General features: G+C 43.4%; 1 protein-coding gene across 5 annotated transcripts in view; it reads right to left on the reverse strand.

Annotated features, from left to right (window-relative positions):
- The window catches only part of TENT4A (terminal nucleotidyltransferase 4A), a 60406-nt gene extending 45092 nt beyond the window's left edge, over window positions 1-15314 (reverse strand). For 3 of the 5 annotated variants that reach the window (XM_048076373.2, XM_048076372.2, XM_066992581.1), the window contains exons 1-2: window positions 14239-15312; window positions 685-808 (exon numbers count right to left, since the gene is read on the reverse strand). In XM_048076373.2, coding sequence (XP_047932330.2) covers window positions 685-808; window positions 14239-15119 — 1005 coding nt within the window. In that variant the 5' untranslated portion in view covers window positions 15120-15312. Of the gene's footprint in view, window positions 1-684; window positions 809-14238 lie in introns of all 5 variants that reach the window. The other 2 variants (XM_066992583.1, XM_066992582.1) reach the window with 2 other exon arrangements.
- Between the last annotated feature and the right edge of the window lie 8499 nt (window positions 15315-23813).

A 23813-nucleotide genomic window follows, 5' to 3' on the forward strand; every position in this document is an offset into this window, starting at 1 on the left:
TATTTAGCTCAACACCGTGCCCATAACCTTCAATTTTGGTCATTAAAGGCTATGAAATCACAACGGTCTGAAATTTTGTTATGCTTGTTAATAACTACTCTGCTATCTGCAATCAGAAGGGTAATGAGATATGAGCAGGGTAATAGAGATATGGTTCGCAGTAAGTTCCTTTTGGATGTTTTTTTGTTTGGAGGAAGTTTGTTCTTTATATAATAAACGGTTTGAAAACAAAACAATTTTGGCTAAAAGATACCTCAGAAAGTAAAAGTCCAATCTTCCCACTAAAGCTGAACTGAAGTAATTCAAAAAATGTCAGATTTGTGAAGTATACAAAAAAGGAAGTTTAGTTTTGAAACTGTTCTTTTATGAAATATTTGTATTTACAAATATCCACATAGTCAGGATCCACTGTAGAAGTGGATACATCGTCAGGCTTATTTTGATATTCAATAAGCTTTTACTTTAAGAAATTAAAAAATATATATACCAGTAGCCTTCACTAGCCTGATATCTAGGTTTTACGTTTCCTCCACTTTTTAAAATAAAATTCTGAAAAGCTGTGATATTTATTCACGTCAATCACCTTAAAACTTACCTGTTCACTTCTTAAAAACAAAAGATAACTTCATGAATTGAGCTCTACAATCTACTGGAGAAGCAAATCAGTACTTGAGTTACACTCACATCAGCTGTAGGCCAAAGATCTTTGATGACCGTTTCTATTCTTTTCACCACTTCTCTTCTCATAGCTGCTTCTTCTGGACGAGGGGACATGAAGTCATAGAAATCAATTATTTCTTCGTGTAGTCTAAAAGAGAAAGAACCTTCAATTATTTTTTTGATGATTTAACTATTACAATAATGTCACACACACCCTAAATAAGGCCATAGGTTTTGTTTAATATCATTTAACCAAATCCAACAGTACTTTCAAGAGAGAGGCGAGCACCACAGAAGTTAGATTTTGGGAGGTAAAGCCAGACAGCTTGAGGTCTAGGATCGGCAAAGAGGCAAGGGCCTCAAGATGTATTCATACTTAATTTCCACGGCAGCACCTCACAGTAATCTCAGCAATGCCTACACATCAGCTCTCACCACATTACCTAACTGCCTAAAGATGTCAAATAACAGGACACAAACACTGGTAGACATTTGCTAACCTTCCTACATGCTCAAAAGGGAAGTTACAGGCCACTGACATTGAGTTTTTGCAGAGGGCTATAAGCGGGCCATATGACTACTCCTTGATGCAAAAACATACACTTGCACAAATAGGGATTTCCTTAACAATTCAAGTCCTTTACAAGCCATCTATTCATACAGGAAATGACCTTTCAACTGAACTACTCAAAGTAAGGAGTGTAACATTTTCTCCAGTGTAAAATACATTAATACCAGCACTAGGTGAGGAGTTCTCACACAGCATCTTTCTGTACCTGTTAAGTGCCTCCGTTTCCCATTTTCCTGATACTACAGGGTACTCACTGACAAACGTGAATGAAGATGAATTTAAGTTTTCAGGTGAACATAAATGCTTGTTTACAATGGAAAAGCACCAAGCCATGCCAGGCAAAAAATATGATTTCTTGAAACAGGACAATAGCTGCTGCTGTGATATTTTAGCAAAGATCTTTTTGGTGTTGATATATACTCAATAAACTTAGCCTTCCAAAACAAAAATTGTTTAAGTCTAATAGAACTCTAAACTACTTTTATATTTTCCTGAGACTGTTTTGCAACAGATTTTACTAGAGAATTCCTTCCCTATCAGATATCCTTCAACAGATCATATTCAGAAGGCACTGCCCACTTCTTAAGTGTCAAGATTCCTTTCTATACACAAAGATTTCAGCAGCAAAACATAAAGACACTACTTTTAGAGAGTATATATTTAGAATTACCATGTGCCTTTCCTTTTATCTTAAGCTGTTGATCCACAGTTGAACACTTAACTACACTGCAGGCAGACCAAACTTTTCAATTTGTTGATGGAGGTACTTGACTTCACAACTTCAGAGCAAGATAGGAGGACAAACCAACATGCCCCTATCTTATTTTGTTTGTTTCTAGAAAGTTTCTAGAAAGCACAAATTTTTTCCCCCTCTCCAAGGTTAAAAAAAAGGAAATTGTTGAATACATGAAACAGCAACGAAACCCAACTAAAGACTTCCCATTGTCCTGTTCATAAAAATCAGCAGTAGGCAGATACAGGGTGAAAGCAAGAGAAGACAAAGCAGTTATCCAACTCCCTTGCAGCAATTCTTCCAAGTCTACAGTAATTCTGACATACTTTTGGGGCGGATACCAAACGTGTATTAGCTCAAAAGACTTTTCTTCCACTAATTTTTCCACATCTTTTTACTCCATTTATGCTTTTGTCATTCATTACATTCTATGACAACTTAAATATGCATCAGAGTAAAGAAGCATTTTATTTTAAACTCCTGCCTGTGAATGAGTCTACTTGATGCTCTTTTTCTAGGAAAAAAAATAATTTCTGGCAGCTCATCTCCAAACATTGTTTTGCAGACTCTGCATTTACATTCACTCGTCTCTTTTTCACCAGTTTATTTCCCCCTCAAGCTAACCACCCTCATCTGCTCCTCTCCCCTGACACAGGAGCAGGTCCAAAGTTTCATCAGTGCTGACTTTCTTCAGCTTGTTTTCAGTTGCACCACGCTTTTGGCAGGTGACCAGAAAGGCACAAAGTCAATATGTAATTACACCACTTAGTGCATGACACACCTGTTATTTATTTTTTATTGTTCATTCCTACTGCTACTAATTGCTATTTGAGGAGCCGAGCATACAGTACTCTTTAAAAGAAAGCATTTTGAAGGAGCATTGAGATGCTTTCTGAACAATTGCCACCGATTGCCCACCCACTTGGCATGTGCAGCCTGAGTTATTTTTCTTCAGATTTTTGTCTCCATGTTTACTAGCATTTAATTTTATCTACAGCTTTGTAACCTACTGAATAATGAACTCCCATTACAACTGCCTGCAATCAGCTCTGGCTTTCTGTTTCTCTTGGTGTTCTGTCCTTTTCCCATTCACTTCTTCCCTCCAGGTATTTATGAATATATTGTGCAACCATGTCTTGAATAATTCCACTGGTACCTTTCCTTTATTACAATATAAATAATTTATTCTCTTTGTTACTTCTAAGCAGTTGGTAAACCCATAAGCACAGCAAGCCCATGACTTTTAAAAAAGCCTTCAGAAAAGAACCTCAAACATTCCTCCAAAAGAAAAAAATATCCTACAGATCTATGTTATTCCAATGACCACGTTAATAAGGGTTAGCAATGAATCCGTTAGGATATCAGCCAGGTTCAACCACTCCTGGACATCCAGGCATTCCTGCAAAAAGCTGTGTTTGCAGTTGCCATTCAGTGTTAGGAAAGAAGAGAAGGCAGAGCAAGCACACATGCACTCCCCCACTGCAGTGCCCCAGCGAGCCTCTGCTCAGACCAGGAAGCGTAGCAATCTTTAAGCATATTATGAACAACTCAACATTTCCTTCCCTGATCTACTTTTTAACAAGTCAGCTCCACATTTCCACTCTTGCCCTGCCAAGAAAGCACGTAACGCTTCAGTTTGCACAGGACAACACCACAGGAGTTAGATAATCAAAGCTGTTTGCAAGTTGAAACTACGTGCTGCGGTTTCATGGTGAAGTTCCTCTTGAATTCCTCAGCACATGCCATCAGACGTGGCTGTATACAAGTCACTGTCCTACAGATTTAAACATTCCTTATTGAAATTCAACATGACAATTCCTCAACAGTCAAAGTCAAAGAAAGTGCAGATGAGAACTTCAAGTCCTCCTCTGGCAAAAAATAAAAATAAAAAATAGCAATGCAATTAGATCATTCAGGTTTTAGTGCACGATCTCACTTCCCCTTGGTGCCCTTTCACATCTCTGATCCTGGTATGAGCCCTGGCCACTCCGGCAAGTTCCTTGCTTTTGATGCATAAGGCTTCCAGTTTGTAATGCACTTCACAAGACAGAAGATTTGAGAACTGATTTAACAGACTCATTTTGTTTACTCCCCCTTCTACTCTCCTTATTTCAACAGTTTCTATTTCTCAGAAAACATCATCAAAACTCTTTGGTAAGAATCAATGCTATCGTCAGAGTCAGCCCAAGACAGCACTTGATCTTAATGCAGCATTTTCAAGTATTTTAACCTCCTGGCTTCTTTCTAAAGAAGCTTCTCAAAATAAGTTTTTGTTTTGTTTTGTTTTTAAAACTGAGTATTATTACTGTTGATATTTTCTAAGCCTCTTTGCTCAGATGAGATTACTGGAATGCTAGTCACATAAAAAGTAACTCTGATATACGCAGCCAGATGCTGTATGCTGCTCAGGACTAATCCCAGAGTAACTTCTATATTAGCTGCAGGAATGATTTGGTGTCTAAAAACAGGCTACAACATGACATTCACCCAGCTAATATATGGATAGTTGCCAGTTAAGTATTTTGCCCATGTACCCTCTCTCTGATCTTCAGAAGTACTTGTCACCTTCTTGGTCAGGACTGCAACAGGATCTTCATCATTAAGAACAACCTCAATCTGCAGCACAGGAGGTACTAGCAAGCGAAAATAAGACTTTAAAAAAAAATAGAGCTTCCTTTAACATATAGCACAAGCTTCTTAAACAACTTATGCTATAAGAGCATCCCACTACATATCTACTTTCTTGGTTTAAGACTCCTGCTATACTGCTTTCTTAAAGCTGGGCATTTTAATTGACTTTTTAAAAAGGCAGTTTCACTCTATTAAAATATTGGAAATTAGATTCGTTGGCGAAATGTAACTATACTGCTAATGGAGGGTGGAAGAGATTAGAATGCAGGGATGCAGAAGAAGGGCTGTTTGCACTTAAAACACTATTAATCTTGCTAATTTTAACACCCTGGAGGAACCAACCGTTCACTGATGCCATTACTGCTAAACACAGTAAACATCTGCTGCTTACAGGCTGAACTATGCAACACAAACACCTTTGTTTACCAAAAAATATCCCTTTTACTGTTTTAGGAAAAGCAGAGATACACTTCTGGGCTTCAGGTTAAAATAAGACCAAGGAGGTATGTGCTTAGTCTTTCATCATGTTTTTCTTTAAAGGCAGGTTTCTAAGAGAGGAAATCATTTACTTTACTCATTACTTACTGTGTCTACAAGTACTATTTTATACTTAGCTCATTTGTTACCTCAAGGGCTGCCTTCAGTGTATTGACGTGAAATTCTGAAACTGCATCAGCAAACTGGAAAGTGAATGAAAAGCAACAGAGCATTTGTTCCCTCCAGTAAGCATACTGTTTGTCTTCAACATCGTGTCTGCGCTATTAAGCGCACAAATTTATTCTTGGGCAGAAACATGACTGCATCATTTACATGGAACTGGTATTATTTTTTAAAATATATTCACTACTACATGAATATTTTTCTAATTAAGAACACATCAGCCAAGTATCCCTGTAAACGAATGGACACCTCAGTTACAACATATGTTTAATACCAGCACAGAGCAGGAAAGGCAGTATTTCGAAAGCTTTGTTGAAATAAAGGTTACAAACAATAAGCTAAGTTTTCAGTGAAGTATGAACTCTGAAACGTGTCTGAAGACTTGGCTGTCTCAAGCTTAAATGGTAAAGTCCCAGCAGCCACTGTGTGTATTTCTCAAGTCCGTTGAAATATTTTACCTTCACCTACAACTACTGCAAAGCACAATTGTATTATTAAGGAAATATAAGTGAAATCTCTAAGCTACAACAACTAAATGCATTCAATAGCTAACACCAGTATTACAGTCGAACTGAGGAACAGTTTAATAAAACAAACGAACATGCACAATCGAAGCAATAGCATATTCCGAGATGCAGACTTTTACCAATATAATTTAAAATGAAGACATCTACAGAAGTAACAAAACAGGAACTATAACCCAGAAGAGGCCATTAGCTCCCAGCTCTTCTCCTACCCGACTCGATACCCACCAGGCACCTGCACTTCTCTGTGCCATTAGTGCTCAGGTAACAGCACACTGTGCCCTATGCAGCACTCTAAGGCTTGCAGATCAGAAAAAGCTATGAAAACGCAGCGCTGCGTTCATATATGATATTGCTGCAAACCAGTCTCACATTACACGGTAATTCAGACAGCGATTACTTTTATCACTGTAATTGCATGGAAGGCAGCAAACTCTGGACAGCAGAGGTAAAATCTCAGCCTAACAGAAATTCAGGGAGAACGGAAGAAAAGAACTTCTGTTCTCATCCACAAAACACAGAGGGTAGTCTTTTAAGATCTATTGTACCTTTTCCACAAGTGATCTCATTTCCCCTGTAAACTTTCTTTGCCCCAAGTCAGATCCAGTCCTAATTTCAGACCAAGTTTGTGGTCAACTGAATTTTACACCTTAGGAGCACACATGAAACTAAATTCCCTTTCCACCGCAAATGGACCAGTTTATGCTGCAAGTTTCCAGACTTAAGAGAATTTGTTTGTATTTTGGAAGAGAAAACCAATCAAAACTAATCTGCTTTTCAAAGTCTATCAATCTAATAAAACCCAACCAATTAGCTTCTTAATGACCTTGAAAAATCTGCATTATACTAAAATCCAGAAAAGAAACTGATATATTAGTATTATCTCCAAGCTGATACATGACAAAACAGATCTGCTATGCAAGCTTCTGAACAGCTGTACGTGGCTCCTGACAGGCTGCTCGTCTTTGCCACAACACCAAGAAAACATCACATTATTATTTTGTTGCATCAATGAAGGAGCATACCATATGTTAAACCTTGGAACTGGATCAGCAAGCTCACTATGCCAATAAATAGAACCGCTAAACACTGAAATTCCTGTCTTAATACTATTCTTTTCCAAATGCCCAAAGATAGCAAGCGATTAACATCCCAGACAAGTCAGAAAGGTTGCAACGACAGAAACATTAGTGATAGAAACTATGCCCATGCAGCAGCTATGCATCGCATCACAGTAGCCACTGCAACTTTTCAGAGACACGATAACTTAGTCTTGAGTACCAAGCACACAGCTGAACCCAAAAAGCATCAATCTGAACAGCAACAGCAGCAAACCCTACACATCGAGTCTCTCTGCAGGGCAACAAAAGGATTTGGGGGTTTAAGTATTGCTGCAGTTCACTACATAAAAGAGGAAGCTTCTTAATTTAAGAATTTTAACCAAAAGACGGTGTGTTTAAGAGAATATCGAAGATATCATACCAGTTGCTCAGCAAAAGTATGCATCACTAATCAGATTTTAGGGAAAAAAGATCTTCCGCTACCTTGTCATAGGATTACATCAGAAGATGTCTTCAAAAACCCAAAGTCATGTGCAAAGCAGGAAAAGAGTATTTGGAAGATTAAGGATATTAAAAAGGATCATGAGGAAAAACATAAGATACAAACCTAAGCTTAGGAAAGGATAAATTAGCTCACGAGCCAAAAAAAAATGCTTCAAGTGAATTAATTGATCAGAACAGAGAAGGTTAAATGATCACAATGCAAGACAAGCTAACTTTTTTTCTCTCCCTCAGAGAGGTTTCCCTAATCCCTACTTTACAGCGAGCTTGCCCCAAATTGACGTCTTAGCTGGAAATACTTCACAGCAAAATCTATTCCTGGCAATTTGGCATTCACCAAAAGCAACTTTCAGTTCTGCATTTGTATCACAGGAACATTAAGAAACAATCTTATTTTTAATTAAAACAATTAGTTTTGACATTCACTATAGTCCAACTAGTCAAAGATAAAATCAGTGCAACCTATGAACAGTTACGGCTATGTCCAGATGTAAGCACTGCTTTCTTATATGGAAGCAGTGTCTCTTAAAGAAAACCATGGGGAATTACTCGCCAAAATCAGTGAACCACAAAGGAAATCCTATTATCTACTTTCCAGCACCTGATAAATCCACATCCTTACAAAAACTTACGAAGGAAGTAAGCTGACACAAAATGGAAGTGAAGACCTTCTAGTAGAGAAAGAACTGTTTTTAAATGGAAAACAAGCTGCTGAAACTTAGTTTTTCTATTGAAGGAAGGTCACAAGCGAAGTCCCAAAGAGTCCTGTACTATTCAACATCCTCTGAGCGATCTGGAAAATGGACAAATAGTAAAGCAGAAAAATCTGAGGCAGCAAGGTTATCAGGAACAAGCCAGCTGAAGAACTGCAGGTGGACATTAAAAGACTGCACAATGAATAATTACCAGGCAGAATTTGAGATAAGAGTCTTCTCATAATCATCTTTGTTGTGCTTTATACTTAGCCTGTCTCTACAAGGATACAACGAGGGGCTCTGCACTGACTGTCAATACTGAGAATCAAGATCCAGAAGTAAGAACTCTGCAGAAGTCTGTTTAATACCCAGTAACCAAAAAGAACAGGCAAGTCCAGTGCTGGAAAACAGAGAACAAGGTAGGAAGCCCCAGGATGCAGGAATACGGTGACACTATTGCACGCAGGCCTGGTTTGTCCAAGTTCCAGAGATAGAGCAGAACCGTCAAGCATGCAGAGACGATAAACATTTAGAGGCAGGGAACAACTTCAGCAGAAGCGATTAAATAGAGTGAAAGAAAAGTTTTATCAAGCCAGATACAAAAGGCACACATTGCCTGGATAATACAGTCATGGCTGGCAGCAATTACAACTCTAGTGATAGACTCGGGACAAAAAATAACGGTTCTTTACACAACGCATAACTTACCTGAGGAACACCATGCCATGGGACACTGTTCATCCCAGAAGCTCGATTCATTTTGAGCAGGTACAAATTCATACATTAAATCCACAATAAGCATGATGCACTGTCTGTAGCCCTATCGGTCCAAGAGCCACAGATCACTGAAATAAGGGCTTTCTCCAGAAAATATCCCCACAGGCCCATGTTGATAGGTTCTTCTCCCAGCATTTGGCATTGACCTCCAATGCTCTCACCTAGTACAGCTGTTTATACCCTTAATGCTGGTTACCTTGACTGCCAAAAACCTAGTAACTGTGAAAATCACCATGAGGCTGACACCAAGATTAAACTGCTCCAAGCATGTCTTATTTTCCTTTACACAAACACAAGCATCTCTTAAGCAAACTCACCTCCCGTTACACCACTGTAGAGCATCCCTTCTGATCTTTATCTCCACTACGTTCTGCCTCAAGTCTACTGCTGCCATAATTTTCTTCTCATTCCATTACCGAAAGCAGCAGTCTAACGACGCTAGGCATCCACTCTGCAAGGAAAGCTTTTTGAGTTTCACTGACTTAGCTTAGTTGTCTACAAAAAGAGACCTGCGCGCTTTGACAATCCATCCAGCAGCTACCCTTGAACTCTGCTGCGTACCATCCTCCAGGCCTGGAAACAGTAATTCCACTTCCTGGTGCTTTCCCAAGTCCCTCTCCACACATTTAGGACTAACAGGCAGCTACTCTGCCCTTCCCATGCATATTACAGTACATACTGCCTCGTTCTGCCCTGCTCCTGAAGCCAGGTGGAACCAGAATCTATTGTACATCGCCAGCACTGCCTGCCTCTTCTATGGAGACCTTCACTGCAGGTGCCCACCTACAGCCGTGGGTAACCGACACCAGAGCTTTAACGGGAGCATTTAACAGGCCACCGCGCTGATTCCTCATTAGAAGGCACAATATACAAGACAGCACTCTTAAGTATAAGGAAAAGCGAGAATACCACGTCTGGGAAACCCATAAGGCCCTTACAAATGCTGGATGCGCCAGTGCAGACAGCAAAAGCTTCAGTTTCCAAAGTTTACATTTCGTTAGCTCAGCCAAAATACAAGAGAACATACATTTGCAAAAGAGGCTGTCCATATGGCATCCCTACACATTAACTTGCAGCGTCCAGCTCTAACAGCAGCAAAGTAAAAGGCAAGAATTGACAAACACAGAATTGGAGCCCTGCTACGTCCTGAAAAAAGCATTTTCAATAGTCGATCTGCACAGCACAAAATCCAGCTGGATTTCTCTTGGTCAAGTTCGGCAACAGATCATAAAAGCAAAATAAGCAAGAAAATCAGAAATGCTTCCGCACAGGTGAAGAACAACAAAACCTAATATAGGCTGGATATACAATAAGAACACCACATCCCAGTAGCTACAGACATGAATTTCAGGACATCACTTTTGGCAGACGGTATCCTTCAGCTGCTGAACAGGGAAACAAGTGGTCTGGGGAAGCATCATCACGGCCTTACTCTGCTCATAAGAACTGCTCCTGCCACCAGCCTCTGCCAGCCTGCATCCTCCTTCAGGCAGATCACACGTGGAGGTGCCTGCGCTCGTGTGCTCCGACAGAACAGTTGTGCCTCTCTCTAACGAGACAAAGACAACTGGTATGGGGGTGAAGTGGATGCAGTTTTGCGAGCTGCCAGCTGCTATGCACGGCTATTAACGCAGGCAGAGCACCATTTCAACGCATCATCGGGCTTCTGGTACCCACGCTGGCCCTCAACAAGCCAGGCCTGTTGTTTCTGCACAGCACTGCAGCGTACCAAGAAGACATGCCAGGTATTTCACCACTAATCTCATTCAACGTCTACAATTAATCTGAATATTTTGAACTGAGTTTTAAGCAGAACAGGCTTATACAGTTAAATATGTCAATTCTTTATTCACCTGCTTCGTTTCATATTAAAAAGCAAAGAATTAAATCAGTTATGATTTTATACTACTCATAAGCCATTAGCTACATCTTAAGAGAAATTGCCATATTCCTGTTTACACCAGCAATGCAAACTTAGCAGCAGAGTCCTTAAGAAGTTCACGATAGCTTAGTTGCACATTCTGAAATAAACTTTCAGCACTTTGAAGCTCTCTGAATGCTAAGATTATTCAAATATGTTTTAAATACATACTTTATAGAAACAGAAGCTATTAATCGGATGTACAAAGAAAGCCAACTAAGACTGTAGGTCTAATTTAAAGCCACTTACGAGGTACTTCAAACTAGCAAGGACTCGCTCGCTGTTCTGAACAGTCACAAAAGTTTGAGCTAACCTAGTCACGTAACAGGACACTTATCTGCTTACATCTGAAATCAATCATTTCATCCTCCCTTCTCTGCTGCGCTCCTAATCTAAACCCAGGCACTCAGGAATTTACACTGGTGCTAAATTAATCACTCCACTGAAGCAGTGCAACAAATAAAGTTCATTCTTCTCACCATCTTCCAAACATCTGGGAAGAGATATACAGGTCAACCTAGGGCACGCTAAAGCACAGCTTTAGGATGAAATCTAATCAAGCACTGCTAATCTCACACTTTTGTTTCATGAGAGAGACTGTTTCCTTTACAGCACAACCATTGGCATGCTACTGTCACAAGGTGGTGAAAGCAATAGATACGAGTCCTCTAGAGAAAAAGGAATACTGTACATAAAATACAGCAAAGCAGAGCCTTTACAGCATGCAGCATTGCCGGAAGTCACCACGCTTACCATCACTGAGCCTCGGAATATGATCCCTTTGAAAAAAAAGGCGATGCCATGAACTGCGACAAACCACCTCCAGCTCTGAAGGAGAAACTGGAGAAAGCACAACACTGCTTCAAAGCACACGGGTATCTCACCAGAAGCCCTACTGCATATCCTGGAAGAGTGCAAGCAGGACCCACCCATTCCCTGCCTCTTACCAAGAGAGGCTACAGAACACCACGAGCTACTGCTTATTGTTTTCTACAACACTTAAATGACATTCTGCGAAGAACAATATACACAGCAAGCTATGCTCTACAATATTACCAGGTAACATTCATGCCTATAAGCAGTATAACAGCACCTACGATCAAGTCCTTCTTCCTCCTACCTATGCCCAAAGCAGCCTGCAACTGAAGATTGCAGGGATGCCTTTTTGCCTAGACAGTTGCACACACCAGTTGGACACGCTGAACGTACTCTGCCAACAGACCACCACAGTCACAGAAGTGTTGTCAGCCCAGCTCTGAAGCATCTGCAAGTAATGCTGGGCAACAAATAAGGAAAAATGATCCAGAAGCAACTGCTGTAAAGATCTGTTCCCACACCAGTCTTCTCAGAGCATTATTATTTGAACAGCCAAACTATATTTGAACATACACTCCACCTGCCTGGCTTTCAGAAAGTGAAATTAAACCCACCAGCAGCCAGGAATTACTGCAGAAAATAGACACCTAAAGCCACTCCATCAGTGAAAATATGTTTGTATTATTTCTATCATGAGTACTTCATGAAAAAAATTTCAACACCAGAAAACTGCTCCAGAACACACCCTCAAGATTCCAAGAGTCCAAGATTCAGCCTCAGTAACGGAACTGAAAGTTTAAGGCAGGAACTGTTTCTTAGATAAGCCTGTCATCTCAGTTTCCTTGCTGTCCTCCAGGACTAGTTCCTTGTTACTCTGTGAACACCTATGACATCCAAACAGCTTTGTGAAGCTTAATGATTTGACAAATTTATAGTGAGACAATCTAGAACCACAGGATCACACACTGTAGTTATCTGCCCTAGTGACCCTGTCCTAGCATCAGGTCCCAGTGCAATAGCACAGATTCTGGACGGAAGATCAGGAAACAGCTTCTACTTTCAAAAGCTTCTTAGCCAACAACTTGGCATCAATTCCTCAGCAGAACAGCAACCTGTATTATGCAACTAAATAGTGCAAATGAAGCTTGGCTAAACAACTTTATTGTACGTGGATTCTCTACAAACTTATACTAGAAAACTGGCATAACTTTTATTAAGGGAAAGCCAGCGGAAAAAAAAAAGGCAGAAGACAAAAGACAAGAAGGGTATGCGGGTAGCAAAGGTGATGCCGCCTAGTAGCCAGAGAACAGAACTTGCAGCGTCCAGATTTGACTCCCAGCTTCACCACTGCCCTGCTTGACGACCTCAGGCAACTCTGCCATCTGTCTGCCTGTAGCCCTGCCTCAGTGGCACTGACTTGTCTTACACTGATTAAGATGTCAAGCAAGCGCTCTACTGCGTATCTGTGGGAATAAAGCAAAGAAACTCAGACTGTTTTTGAGATGCTATTAGAATTTTAAACACGCATCTGAGCTTCCTGCCAGCAATTTTCATTTACAGCGTCACTTTGGGAATAAAAAGAGTAGTCAAATCTTGACCTCCACGAGGAGAGGCTACAGTTTGCAAAAACAGAACTCTAAAAACATGTTTTAATACTTCTGAATAACTTCAGCGCACCCAATGCCTGACCGTACCGCCCAAAAGAGAGAAGAAAAACTCTGTTCTTCGGTCAAATCGCTCAACTTCTCCAGCTCTGGAAGTGCACCCTGTTATCTATTTCCTTCCACAGATATGCAGAGCCTTTACTCCCACTTGCATCCAAGAGCTTTGGATTTTAGTAGTTCCAAGAAAATATTTTTGAAATGACATCAGAAATCTTCTACAGTCCATCAGTGCAGCTAGCACTTTTTCTGTGAATAAGATAACCTTAAAATTAGAAAGCAATGTTATCCCTTGACTGAGTGAAATCTGACAGCTGAAAGACAAGTCTCGCGGAGCGCCCCAGAGGTGCCTTCTTCAACCTCCAGTCCCTCCTAAATACTTCCACAGCAGACTGAATAAACCCCCCAACTATCCATTTATATGGGAAAGTGATGGTCATGGAAGAGGATAACCTTTTTATAAAGTGTTCTCACTCTTCAGGAAGGGAAGATTTCAGTTTAGACGCTGGCTGGCTGGGTCTACTTTAGAGGCAGCACACGCTTCCTTCAAAAACGTTACAAGACCACGCTGAATTTTGCATTTATTTCATCCAGAGCTGGGCACTTCCCTTACAATGGATGCCCTTAACACTTTTCCCAAGCTGCCAATCTGTTCCAGCCTGAGCAGAGGCTTTTAAAAATTGCTGCAGAGGCTTCCTTCGAGGTCCTGTGAACTGACTGCTGCCTTCCCCTTCTCCCTTTTAAGCTGAATCAACCCCTAAGAGCTCTGAAAAGCTTCCCCTGCCCATCCACGCTTGAATTTTTGCGGGAGGCACTCAACAGCCGCCTGACACTTTCACTTCTGAACTTGCCCCAAGGCAAGGCCTAACCCGCCGTGCCTGCGCTCCCAGCATCACCGCTCCAGCCAGGAGCCACCCAGAGGCGATTTAAGCAAGGAGCCCGTTTCGTGTCCCCCCCCGGTGCCACAAAACCGGCCCCAGAGGAGGCCGTGCCGCCGCCGCCCCCCCCTCCCCGAAGGGCTGCTCACCCCTGCACGCCCGGGCTGTATTTCCTCGTCTTCCAGGGCGTGCCGGGGCTCTGCAGCGCCGGCTGAGGCGGCTGCCGCTGCTGGTGCGGGGAGGTGTTGGCGGCGACGCCCCGGCTGCCGGAGAGCAGGTAATTCATGCCATAGGTGCTGGCTTTATTCTCCCGTTTCCTCCGGCCCGGGTGGTACTGGTGCTGCTGGGGGGAGGCCGGCGGCGGGTGGTGGGGCCCGCGGGCGAGGTGCGGGGGGGGAGGCGGGTGGTGCCCGTTCACACTGTTCGCTTTGTCGTTCTCGTGGAAGTTAAAAAACTCCCCGGGCCCGGCCCCGCTGCCCAGCAGCCCGGGAGGAGCCACGGCCGCCCGGGGGCCGCAGGAGGAAGAGGAGGAGCCGCCGCCTCCGCCGCAGGAGCCCGAGGAGGAGAAGCCGGGGCTCTCGGTGCCGGACTCCACCGACGAGCACGACGACGACGACGACGACACCGACGGCGACTTCTGCAGCCGCCGCCCTCCCTCCCCGCCGCCACCGTTGGCGGGGCCGGCGGCGGGGGGGGGCGCGGGGGGGGCGGCGGCGGGCAGCAGCCCGGCCAGCAGGGCCGGCGGCGACGGCGAGGGCGAAGGCGGCGAGGACGAGGAGCAGCAGCCGGGGCCGGGCGCCCCGAGCCGGGCGCAGCCGTGGCCGCGGGGCGGAGGGGACGAGGCGGCGGTGGCGGCGTTAGCGGCGGCGGCCGGGTCCAGCGCCGGGGAGTTGAGGCAGAGGTAGTGCGGGAAGCCGGCGCCGCCGCCGCCGCGGCCCCCCACGCCCTGCGAGGTCTCCCAGATCTGCATCCAGAGCGCATTCGCGGGGCCTTTCTGCTCGGGCTGGATCCAGGCCACGCGGGGATCCATCCACGCTCCGCCCGCAGCTCAGCGCCGGGCCGCGCCCGCTGCCGGCAGCCGGGGCATGGGCACGGGGACGGGCAGGGGAAGGGGACGGGGACGGCCGGCCCGGCGCTGCCCGCAGCGCTCCCCTCGCCGAGCCAATGTGGCGGCCCCCGAGGCAGAGCCAGGCGCCGCGCCGCGCATGCGCCGCCCCGTTTAAACCGGCACCCCCCTTCCCTTCCCCTTGGCCCCGCCGCCCCGGCAACCGCGCGTGCGCGCTGCCGGCCCCGACGGGGAGGGGGGCGCGGAAAGGACGTTGCGATGGCCTAGCCCCCTCCCGACGGGCGCGGCGCGCATGCGCGGCCGGGAAGGGGCTTCGGAAGGGTTCGGAAAAGATCGGGAGGGGAGGGGGGGCGATTCCGAGCCTGCCGCGCCTGCGCAGAGCGGCGCTGCTCCGGGCGGGGGGCGCAGTGCTGCGGGGGGCGTATGTAGCGTACAGTGCTTCAGGCAGCTCCGTTCCCTTAAACTTCAGGGAAAGAGGAACTACACGGAGCCTCCTTTTTATTTTTTTTTTTATTGTTTGAAGTCAAACAGCAGGCCGTTCGTTTCTTTTTCTGTAGAAGCAGACCTACCTTCAGGAATAACAGACACACCGCACATAAAAGTACACAGTAAACTAACCAAAGCCCAACCACATGAGAGAAACGTTGGTCTTGTCTCGCACAAAGCACCTTCACCACAGTTTCCGCCCAGTGAAACCAGAGTGCCCTTCCAACTTGGTTATCCAACCCGGGACACAGTTCTTCAGCTGCTCGAGCCCTTGGTTTTGCAGTTCATCTCCCCAAAGGATTTGGGATAACTTTGTGTTTAATTTAACTTGGAGACGCACAGACAGGGCTGTCACCTCTGTGCTAGCATGTGTGCCATGAGAAGTAAACCACAAAATTACATTCTCTCCTCTTTTATCCCCATATCCCCGAATACCTCGCATCCTTGTCCCCCAGATGGCCCAGATTTAGTAAGAGGACCTGGGGATCAGCGACATCTCCACACACCTCAGCCTGTGGTTGCTTTGTAGATCACTCCGAAATACCATGAAGAACCAGGAGGCCCCAAAGCCCAGACCTGAACCCTTTTAGCCATGTACTGACTTGTCACACAGTAGGTAAAGATCACAACTTCAAGCTGCTGTGTTAAAAATCTTAATGAAGAAATATTGTTGAGTATTAAAAACAAACAACAACAAAACAACAACAACAAAAGAAGCACGGATCATGGAGGCAATTCCAAGCTCTGCCGTTTCATGATTTATTTTTATTTTATTTTATTTTATTTTATTTTATTTTATTTTATTTTATTTTATTTTATTTTATTTTATTTTATTTTATTTTATTTTATATTTTTATCTTTATTTTCTTCCCTGCCCTGCCGATATCCTTAAAACACAGCACCTGATTTCCCACCTTGCTAAAATTATCTCCAGCTTCATTTTGAGGCAAAGCTGGTAGAGACCACTGGCTTGAAGAAGCAATAACTCAAAAGCAGCTTTTGACTGAGGAGAAACACATTATTCCAGGGACTCTCACCAGTCCCCGTACTGTTTTGGAAGGACCAGGCTGTTCCCTGAAGTACCTACCATCTTCTCAGAAGGGTTTGCTTCTCACTGGTTTTAACTGTGTTCCTCTGTTCAGAATTTCTGGTTGTATAATGGTGTTTTGTCAGTTCTTTCTATGCCAGCAAATGCCATGTGTAATAGTGGGCATGGGGTAGAAGTTTGGGGCACAATCTACCCAAAGTTTATAACCTGCTCCACATCTTAAGAATATGAAGAAGAAAGAAGTCTCCTCTGGTAAATCTGTAAGCAGTGGTTTATTAACACGCCAGTCCACTGATGTATCTCATGATGATTCTTTGAAGCTTGCAACAGGTCAGTGAAATATCTCTGCAGAGAAGGAGGAGACATTTACATGCTTTCTTTTGTAAGTCTGTAATATGAAACAACAGCAGCCAATTGCTTCTTGTGTCACAAGGACAAGGAAAATTATCATCTTCTACCTACTCATCAGCTCTTACTTTTCTCTGTTTCTAGACTCTCCATTAAGAAATCTGAATTTTTGATTCAGTCGTTTAAAGTTATCTTGCATCCATAACAAAATCTCGCATATAACAGACAAAGCTCTCAGATAAATACAGTAACCTGTTATTAAGGCTGTAGGAATAAATTAATGTCTTGCTTTTTGTGTTCCTTCTGGTCAAAAAAGGGAGAGATATCGCATTCTTTTCCCATTTGGGGACACTGGGACATGATTTTGGAAACAAATGTAAGTGAATGCAATTGAGCAAGGTATTTCATGAATATAACTAAGTTGTTAATATCTAAATATACAAGGCAGTTGCAGTCTGGAAAACAATCTTCTTGTGATATTATGGCCTATAATAAATTTACTACTGCATATTAGCATACAATTTTTCTTTAATAATTTGACACTTTTCAGCCAAAGTAATTGTTCATGTTAAAATTCTGTTTAGAGAGATTCCATCAAAATCAGAGCTTGGAAGATAACTTTGTCGTGAATCCAGTGCTAGATATTACAGTTCAAGGTCCTTTTAGACCTGTGGAAGAAACGGTGTCACTCTAAAAGAATTTAAGAAATCTGTCAACTTACAAAATACCTGGAAGTCCGTGGCAAATGAGTAGGAAAGAAAAGAAGGGAAGGAAGTGGGGGGGAAAAAATACATACTAGTTAAGTGGTTGGATCAAAAAGATTTCAGAGACTATATGTAAAACAGGTAATCAAGGAAAGCATGTTTCACATCTTGTCTCCTTAAAATGAGACATTCCCTGTAAAGGCAGTGAGAATTTCCTTTGCAAGGACTGATTTTATAAAAAGCCTGGTTGATTTTAATTCAGTTGTCTTTTCCTGAATGAAAATATTCACTGAAGGTAAGACTCTCAGAAAGTATGAAAGTCAAATATAGTTTTGATTATCAGAAAAATTTGTTCGCCTTTTTTTTTTTTTTTTTTGAAAGAGCTTCCTTCCCACTGGTGAACTTGTGAGGACCTGGATAATGAGAAGATCCTAATCTGAGGAGGCGGAATGCCTTGCCTGCTGTGGGGAAACTGACATGCTTGATTCAGACTATTAATGGCATATTAAAATGCCTCATACCAGGATTGCCTGTCTTCATGCCAGTACCACAATGCTCCTGTATCTGCTCTTTTTAGTGACTTCTGTTTCTTTAAGGTAGTATTTGAAGGTAGTAGTCAAAGTGATACAAATAATGACTAAAACTGTGGTTTCACTACTTCTGAGGCCATTTAATTAATCTGTTATAAAGTGTTTTAATCTGGCTGCTTTTCACGGGAAACACAACCACACAGCTCCCTTCTGGATGAAGCTTATATTTCGGTTTCAACTTCAGCCAAATACATCTTTGATTTGGCAACAGCGACAGTGCTGCAGTCTTTGGTAACCTTGTGGTTGATGACTTTGATGTCCTGATGACCACAATTCCAATTCTGTGAATAGTTCATGTGATTTAGTAAATAATAGCAGCTGAGTTGACTACCTAAGTGGAATATACAAGGCAGTGTTGCCCAACGCTTGCTATTAATCTGTTTTTTAAACAAACACTCTGAACTCATTAATACAGAGATAAGTCGGTAATGTCTCATACCTTTAACATGGCTCAGTTGACACCCCTGGAAATGATGAGATGAAAATGCAACATACCCTTGTGATGCAACTTTAATTCCCTTCTCTGAAGTTGGCAATTGCCACAGGTGTGATTCTCTCAGGGCAATGCAGCGGTTGAGAGGTGACCAAGAGGTTCTCCGGCAGTTCATGCTCTCCAGCACTCCAGCACCGCTCCAGGATGTTGTGCCATATGACCTTCATTCTGGCCATCCATAGTCTCTGCAAGCCTCTTGACGCATCGCCTCCACCGGCTCTGCTCCTCTTCCATAGCGTTTGCAGTCCACAGAATGTATGGAGAAGGCACAGGGACAGGCTCAGCAGTATTTCTGATCAGACCTGTATCTACTGAAGACAGGGATAGTAAAGAAAAGAGCAAACTATTTTTTGTAGCTGGATGGAAGCACGAGAGAAAGGTTGTCCAGCCAAGGAGGCGCACCTCTAACATTCGACCCTCAGAGTGCGCTATTCACCATGAGACAGGGGAGGAGGTAAAGGGGAGGTAGTTTCATTAGCTGCACTCCTGTCACTTTTTTTTTTTTCCAGTAAATACATTCCTGCACATGAGGGGGGCGATACAGTTTTCATCTCTCAAGCTGAGGGGATCAAATTGGGGAGGTGAATGTAAAGGCAGAACTGGAGTTTCTGGTTCTTACAAGGCATGACTTGGGGCATTCTCGCAATCTGTCCTCTGGAAACCCAGGCTTTTACGTTTTTCAAAATGGCCTCTTCTGTTTCCCATTAGAGAAGGTCTGGAACGCTGAACAGGCTAAAATCATGTCATCTTTTCCTCCTTAAATCTTCCACTTTGCTCAGTCCTTCTTCTCTTGGCTCAATGTCCATTTCTGATGAACGCTGAGCTTCGGCCAAGTTTAGGGTGTTGAGACATATTCAGCAGCGAATTAAACTGCAGAGGCTGAAACAGCTGTCAACCACGAGCCGTCTCTTCTTCCCACTCCATCTTCCCCCAGTCTTACAAAGGATGCCATCCCTGTGTCAGAGAAGCTGAACAGATGATAAATCAACTGCTGAACAGCTGCAGCTTCTAGCCAGGCATGTTCGTACGCATTGAAAGCCTCTTCTAGCTGCCTATATAAAATAGCTGGGTGGTAAATGGAGAAAGCGTGGGAGGCAGTTCACAAGTCACTCAATTACACGTGCAGTCAGGGTGGCAATTTGACAGAGAGAGGTTGCATGGACAGCCAGGTGTGATTCTTGCCCCACCACCGGTGTTTAATGCTGGATGTGTGTCAATGCTTCTTGCTGGAGCTCTCTGCCTTGGAGAGCTTTCATCATACGTACATCGTATAGATTTGCAGTACTACAGCAGAAGTGAGATAAATGTGTAACTGATATACCCACATTATATTTCCCTTAATATGTTTGGGGCTTTAATGGGGATTACTTTCAAAACATTGCTTTATTATGAAAATTTGTCTTGGTTTATTACACAGCAATTATTTTCTTAACACTATTATTTTTGTAATAGTTTTCTATGACAAAAACATTTAACTGTTCTGCTTTAAGGATGGTCAATGCAACTTTGTAAATTGTTCTTATGCTCTATTTCGTCTCTCTTCCTTGTGTAGAGGACAACTTCCTTTATTCAAAGCCTTATTTAGACATGGAAATTAAATTGTGGTAACAAGCACAGAGACCATTTTAAGAATATTTTTAGGTGTAAAAAAAAATCTGTGAGAGAGATCATAAACAAGGAATGTTTATGTTAAATATCTATAAAGCTCTTGGAAGTATTTTTCTAAGTGGAATCTGAATAGTTGTAAGAAATCAGGTGTTCTGCCTTCATGTCCTGATAATGGAGAACCCTGCAGAGAGTTGCTTTTGTAAGAAGGATAACTTGCCATTAAAGGACAGGTTGACAGAACACTTTAAGGGGACTATTGGCAGTTCATGACAACGAATTCCTGGAACTGGTCACGATTCCTCTCTTACTCTTGTTTGCAGTCAAGGAGGTCCCAGGATCATCATTAAGTTGTCATTCTCTAGGTTGTTGTTTGGAAGACAGCTGAGGGCTGTGTGAATCCTGGCGAGTGCAAGGGATCCCAATTCAGAATGTGGCTGCATGTGCTCTGAAATGGAAGGAAAAAGCAGATCTGGCGAGACTTTCTGCTAGGAAAAGAATCTGTAAGTAATGCATTCCTCCGAGGAACAATATTACAATTAAAAAAAAAAAATGCTTACTTTCACATCTGTTCGTTTCGATATGTTTCTGCTGAGGAAAGATATTATTAACAAAAAAAAAAAGAAAAAGGCAGGATAAGAAATTGCAAAGAGGTACTGGAAAATTTATGAGAGAGCTGATGTAAAATGTGCTTAGTGAGGATGTGTCCTTGAGCCCTCATCTGCCATGTTCACATGGCACCCAATAGGGCACCAGCTGCTTCAACACTAAACCTGGAGGAATCATTTATATGTAAGAGAATGAATATGGATAGAGTTAAAAAAAGTTACATTAGGTGTCAGCAAAGACTATCATGGTGAAAGAAGAAGCTCGGTCTTATTAGCTCCCAAGCTAGATCAAAGCCATATTTGATCTTGTACAGATTTCTACAAGCTAATTGATCTTGTGCGGACAGCTGCCTAATTATTTTTCTTTGGTTTATCCTGCCCACTAGACCTCATCTATAGGCAGCACATGCACATACCTACATATTTTTGTTCTGCACTCTGTTGCAATGCACTTCCCACCACCTGAGTATGTCTATGTCCTGCATCTCCACCTTCAAAGCTATTACCTTTCACTGTTCTTGGGCCACAACTAAATCACTTGGACATCTCAGGAAGGAGAGCTGTAGAAGAGAAACAGCTTGATACCTGTATGAAAGTGCTGACCTGAGCCATATGAACATTGGCCCATGGATAAGTGAGCAGAGAAGTACAGAAGATCAAAGGAGAGCAAATTTTTTGCCAGGGTTCTTAGATAACATTAATATGGAATAGGTGTAGGATAGATTAGGTGGGGACTGATGGGAAGGAATAACATGGTTGGTTTAGCAGGTCGTTTAGAATGAGGATAGGAACAAGGATGGGGAAAAGTGTTAGTCACTAAGAGAACATTTAGTCTGATGTGGAGGAAGGTGTGGACTAGGAAGGAGGAGAACAAAGGAGGTGAAGTGGTCAGATGGAGGTGTTGACCAGGGGCGCACGAAAACCCACAGCTCTGACTCATCTGTCAGTACACACCTTTGCCATTTCCTCTTTGAAGGAGCTAAAGTCAAGGCCAGGGATTGGCAGGACAGCACTCAGATGTCTCTCTCCCAAACTTTCTAGTAGCACTCCAGCTTTCTGGCACCAAAACCTCCTAGCTCAATAACAGAACCAGGTAGTCCCTTTACAGCTTCCTCTGCCTCCCCTGAGACACAGTAAACAGCCTCACCATCGTACTTTTCAGTGCATGGACAGACTGTGGCCAGCGAGCAGCTAGGACTTTTCCAGGGCTTCTCCAGTTTGTCCGTACGATTTCATCTCAGGATCTTACACCCATGCAGAGGAACAGACGTGCCTTAGGGATCCTGAAGGCTGCAGATGAGCAAGACACCAGAACACCCCAAGGCCTCCTTATGTCAGCAGCGCCTCTGTCTCCTGTCTGTAGGTATCAGCAATGAACAGGATAGTTATCTGCAATGGCAATCTCCCCTCCACAGCCACATGAATTAAATTAAGGAGTGTGTTCACCAGTCAGTGTCCAATCTCAGCAAGCACCAGTTCCACATCAAGTCTATGACTCCGAGCTCCTGGACTGATGAGCACTGTATGGACAGGTAGTCATTTACTGTGCCGAGAGCAGAAAAGGCATGAGGAAGGGGGACTGAAATGTCAGCTGAGGATTTGTGGTTGCCTGTGATGACTGTGCTTAGGTTGAGCCGGGAGAATACCTCTTGTCACTTCAGGTAGGTCAGGGACCTACGCAAGGAGAGACTGCCATTCCTGCTGCCACAAGCCAAGGCGAAGCACCCTGTAACTTCATGAAGGGGCAGCTTCATTTATTCTCCATACTTCAAAAACACCATAGGCTTAAAGCATCCAGAAGGATGGAAACAGCCCCAGGTTCCTCCTGTGAGGTCACGAGGAGGCCTCAGAGATCAGTGATACTCTCTAAAACCTAGTGTCCAGCCAGTTCACTGATGTTTCCCAGACGAGTGAAAGGCCTGAGCATCCCTGATGTTCTCCCCAGCTGAGCGAAAGGTCTGACTGCCCTGCAGCCATGAGCCTGCCTTCAAACAGTCTGGTCTCCACTAGTACAACTCTTAAGTAGAAGTTGTCTATTTGTTTATCATGGCTGCTGCTGCATGAAGCTGCCAACGGGAAACTCTTTTCTGGCAGAAAATGGTGTGGTACTGACTGAAACCATGGAGCAGGTAAATCAGGCACTCATTCTACTCTCAGAATTTGCTCAGCAGTCTTTTCCTTTTGGTGTGGTGGCAAGGTGCATGGAGTTTCTTCTCACATCTGGAAACAGCAAATTCATCTGGAGACAAGACACGTGTACTCAGTCATGGCTGTAGGGCTGGCTGGTGGAACCTGGAGAGCCTCTCTTCATCACCAGGCTGTAGCTGTTTTCTCATTCAGAGCTGCCTGGTGATACCCATGAAGTTGATTCCAGGTAGTTCTTCCTGAGATGGTGGTAGACAAGGTTCCTGATAAATATTTTTGTTAGACAGCAGCTGGGTGGACGTGCTCTCTTGGCCATGGAGTCAGGTGACAGACATTAACACAGCGTAAACCCTGAGCTTCTGCGGGTTGGGCAAAATTCTCAGAACTCAGTTAAGCCATGTGGCTGCCAGTGCTGAGCTGAGATCTGAGTCTTGCATGGTGGGAGAAAACACTGGAACAAAATGCATTGAATGAATAACTCTTGTGTGGTCTTTGACTCTTGTTTGCTCAGTTCATCTACCATGAATTAGGAGGAATTTAATCAGACTGGCCATGCAGGCAACACCACAGAATGATTCTGAGCATAAAGCCATTCTACTGCCCTTTCCAGCTGCACATGTGTAAATATCAC

This window comes from Anser cygnoides, chromosome 2 (genome assembly GCF_040182565.1).
Source record: "Anser cygnoides isolate HZ-2024a breed goose chromosome 2, Taihu_goose_T2T_genome, whole genome shotgun sequence".
Taxonomy (NCBI): domain Eukaryota; kingdom Metazoa; phylum Chordata; class Aves; order Anseriformes; family Anatidae; genus Anser; species Anser cygnoides.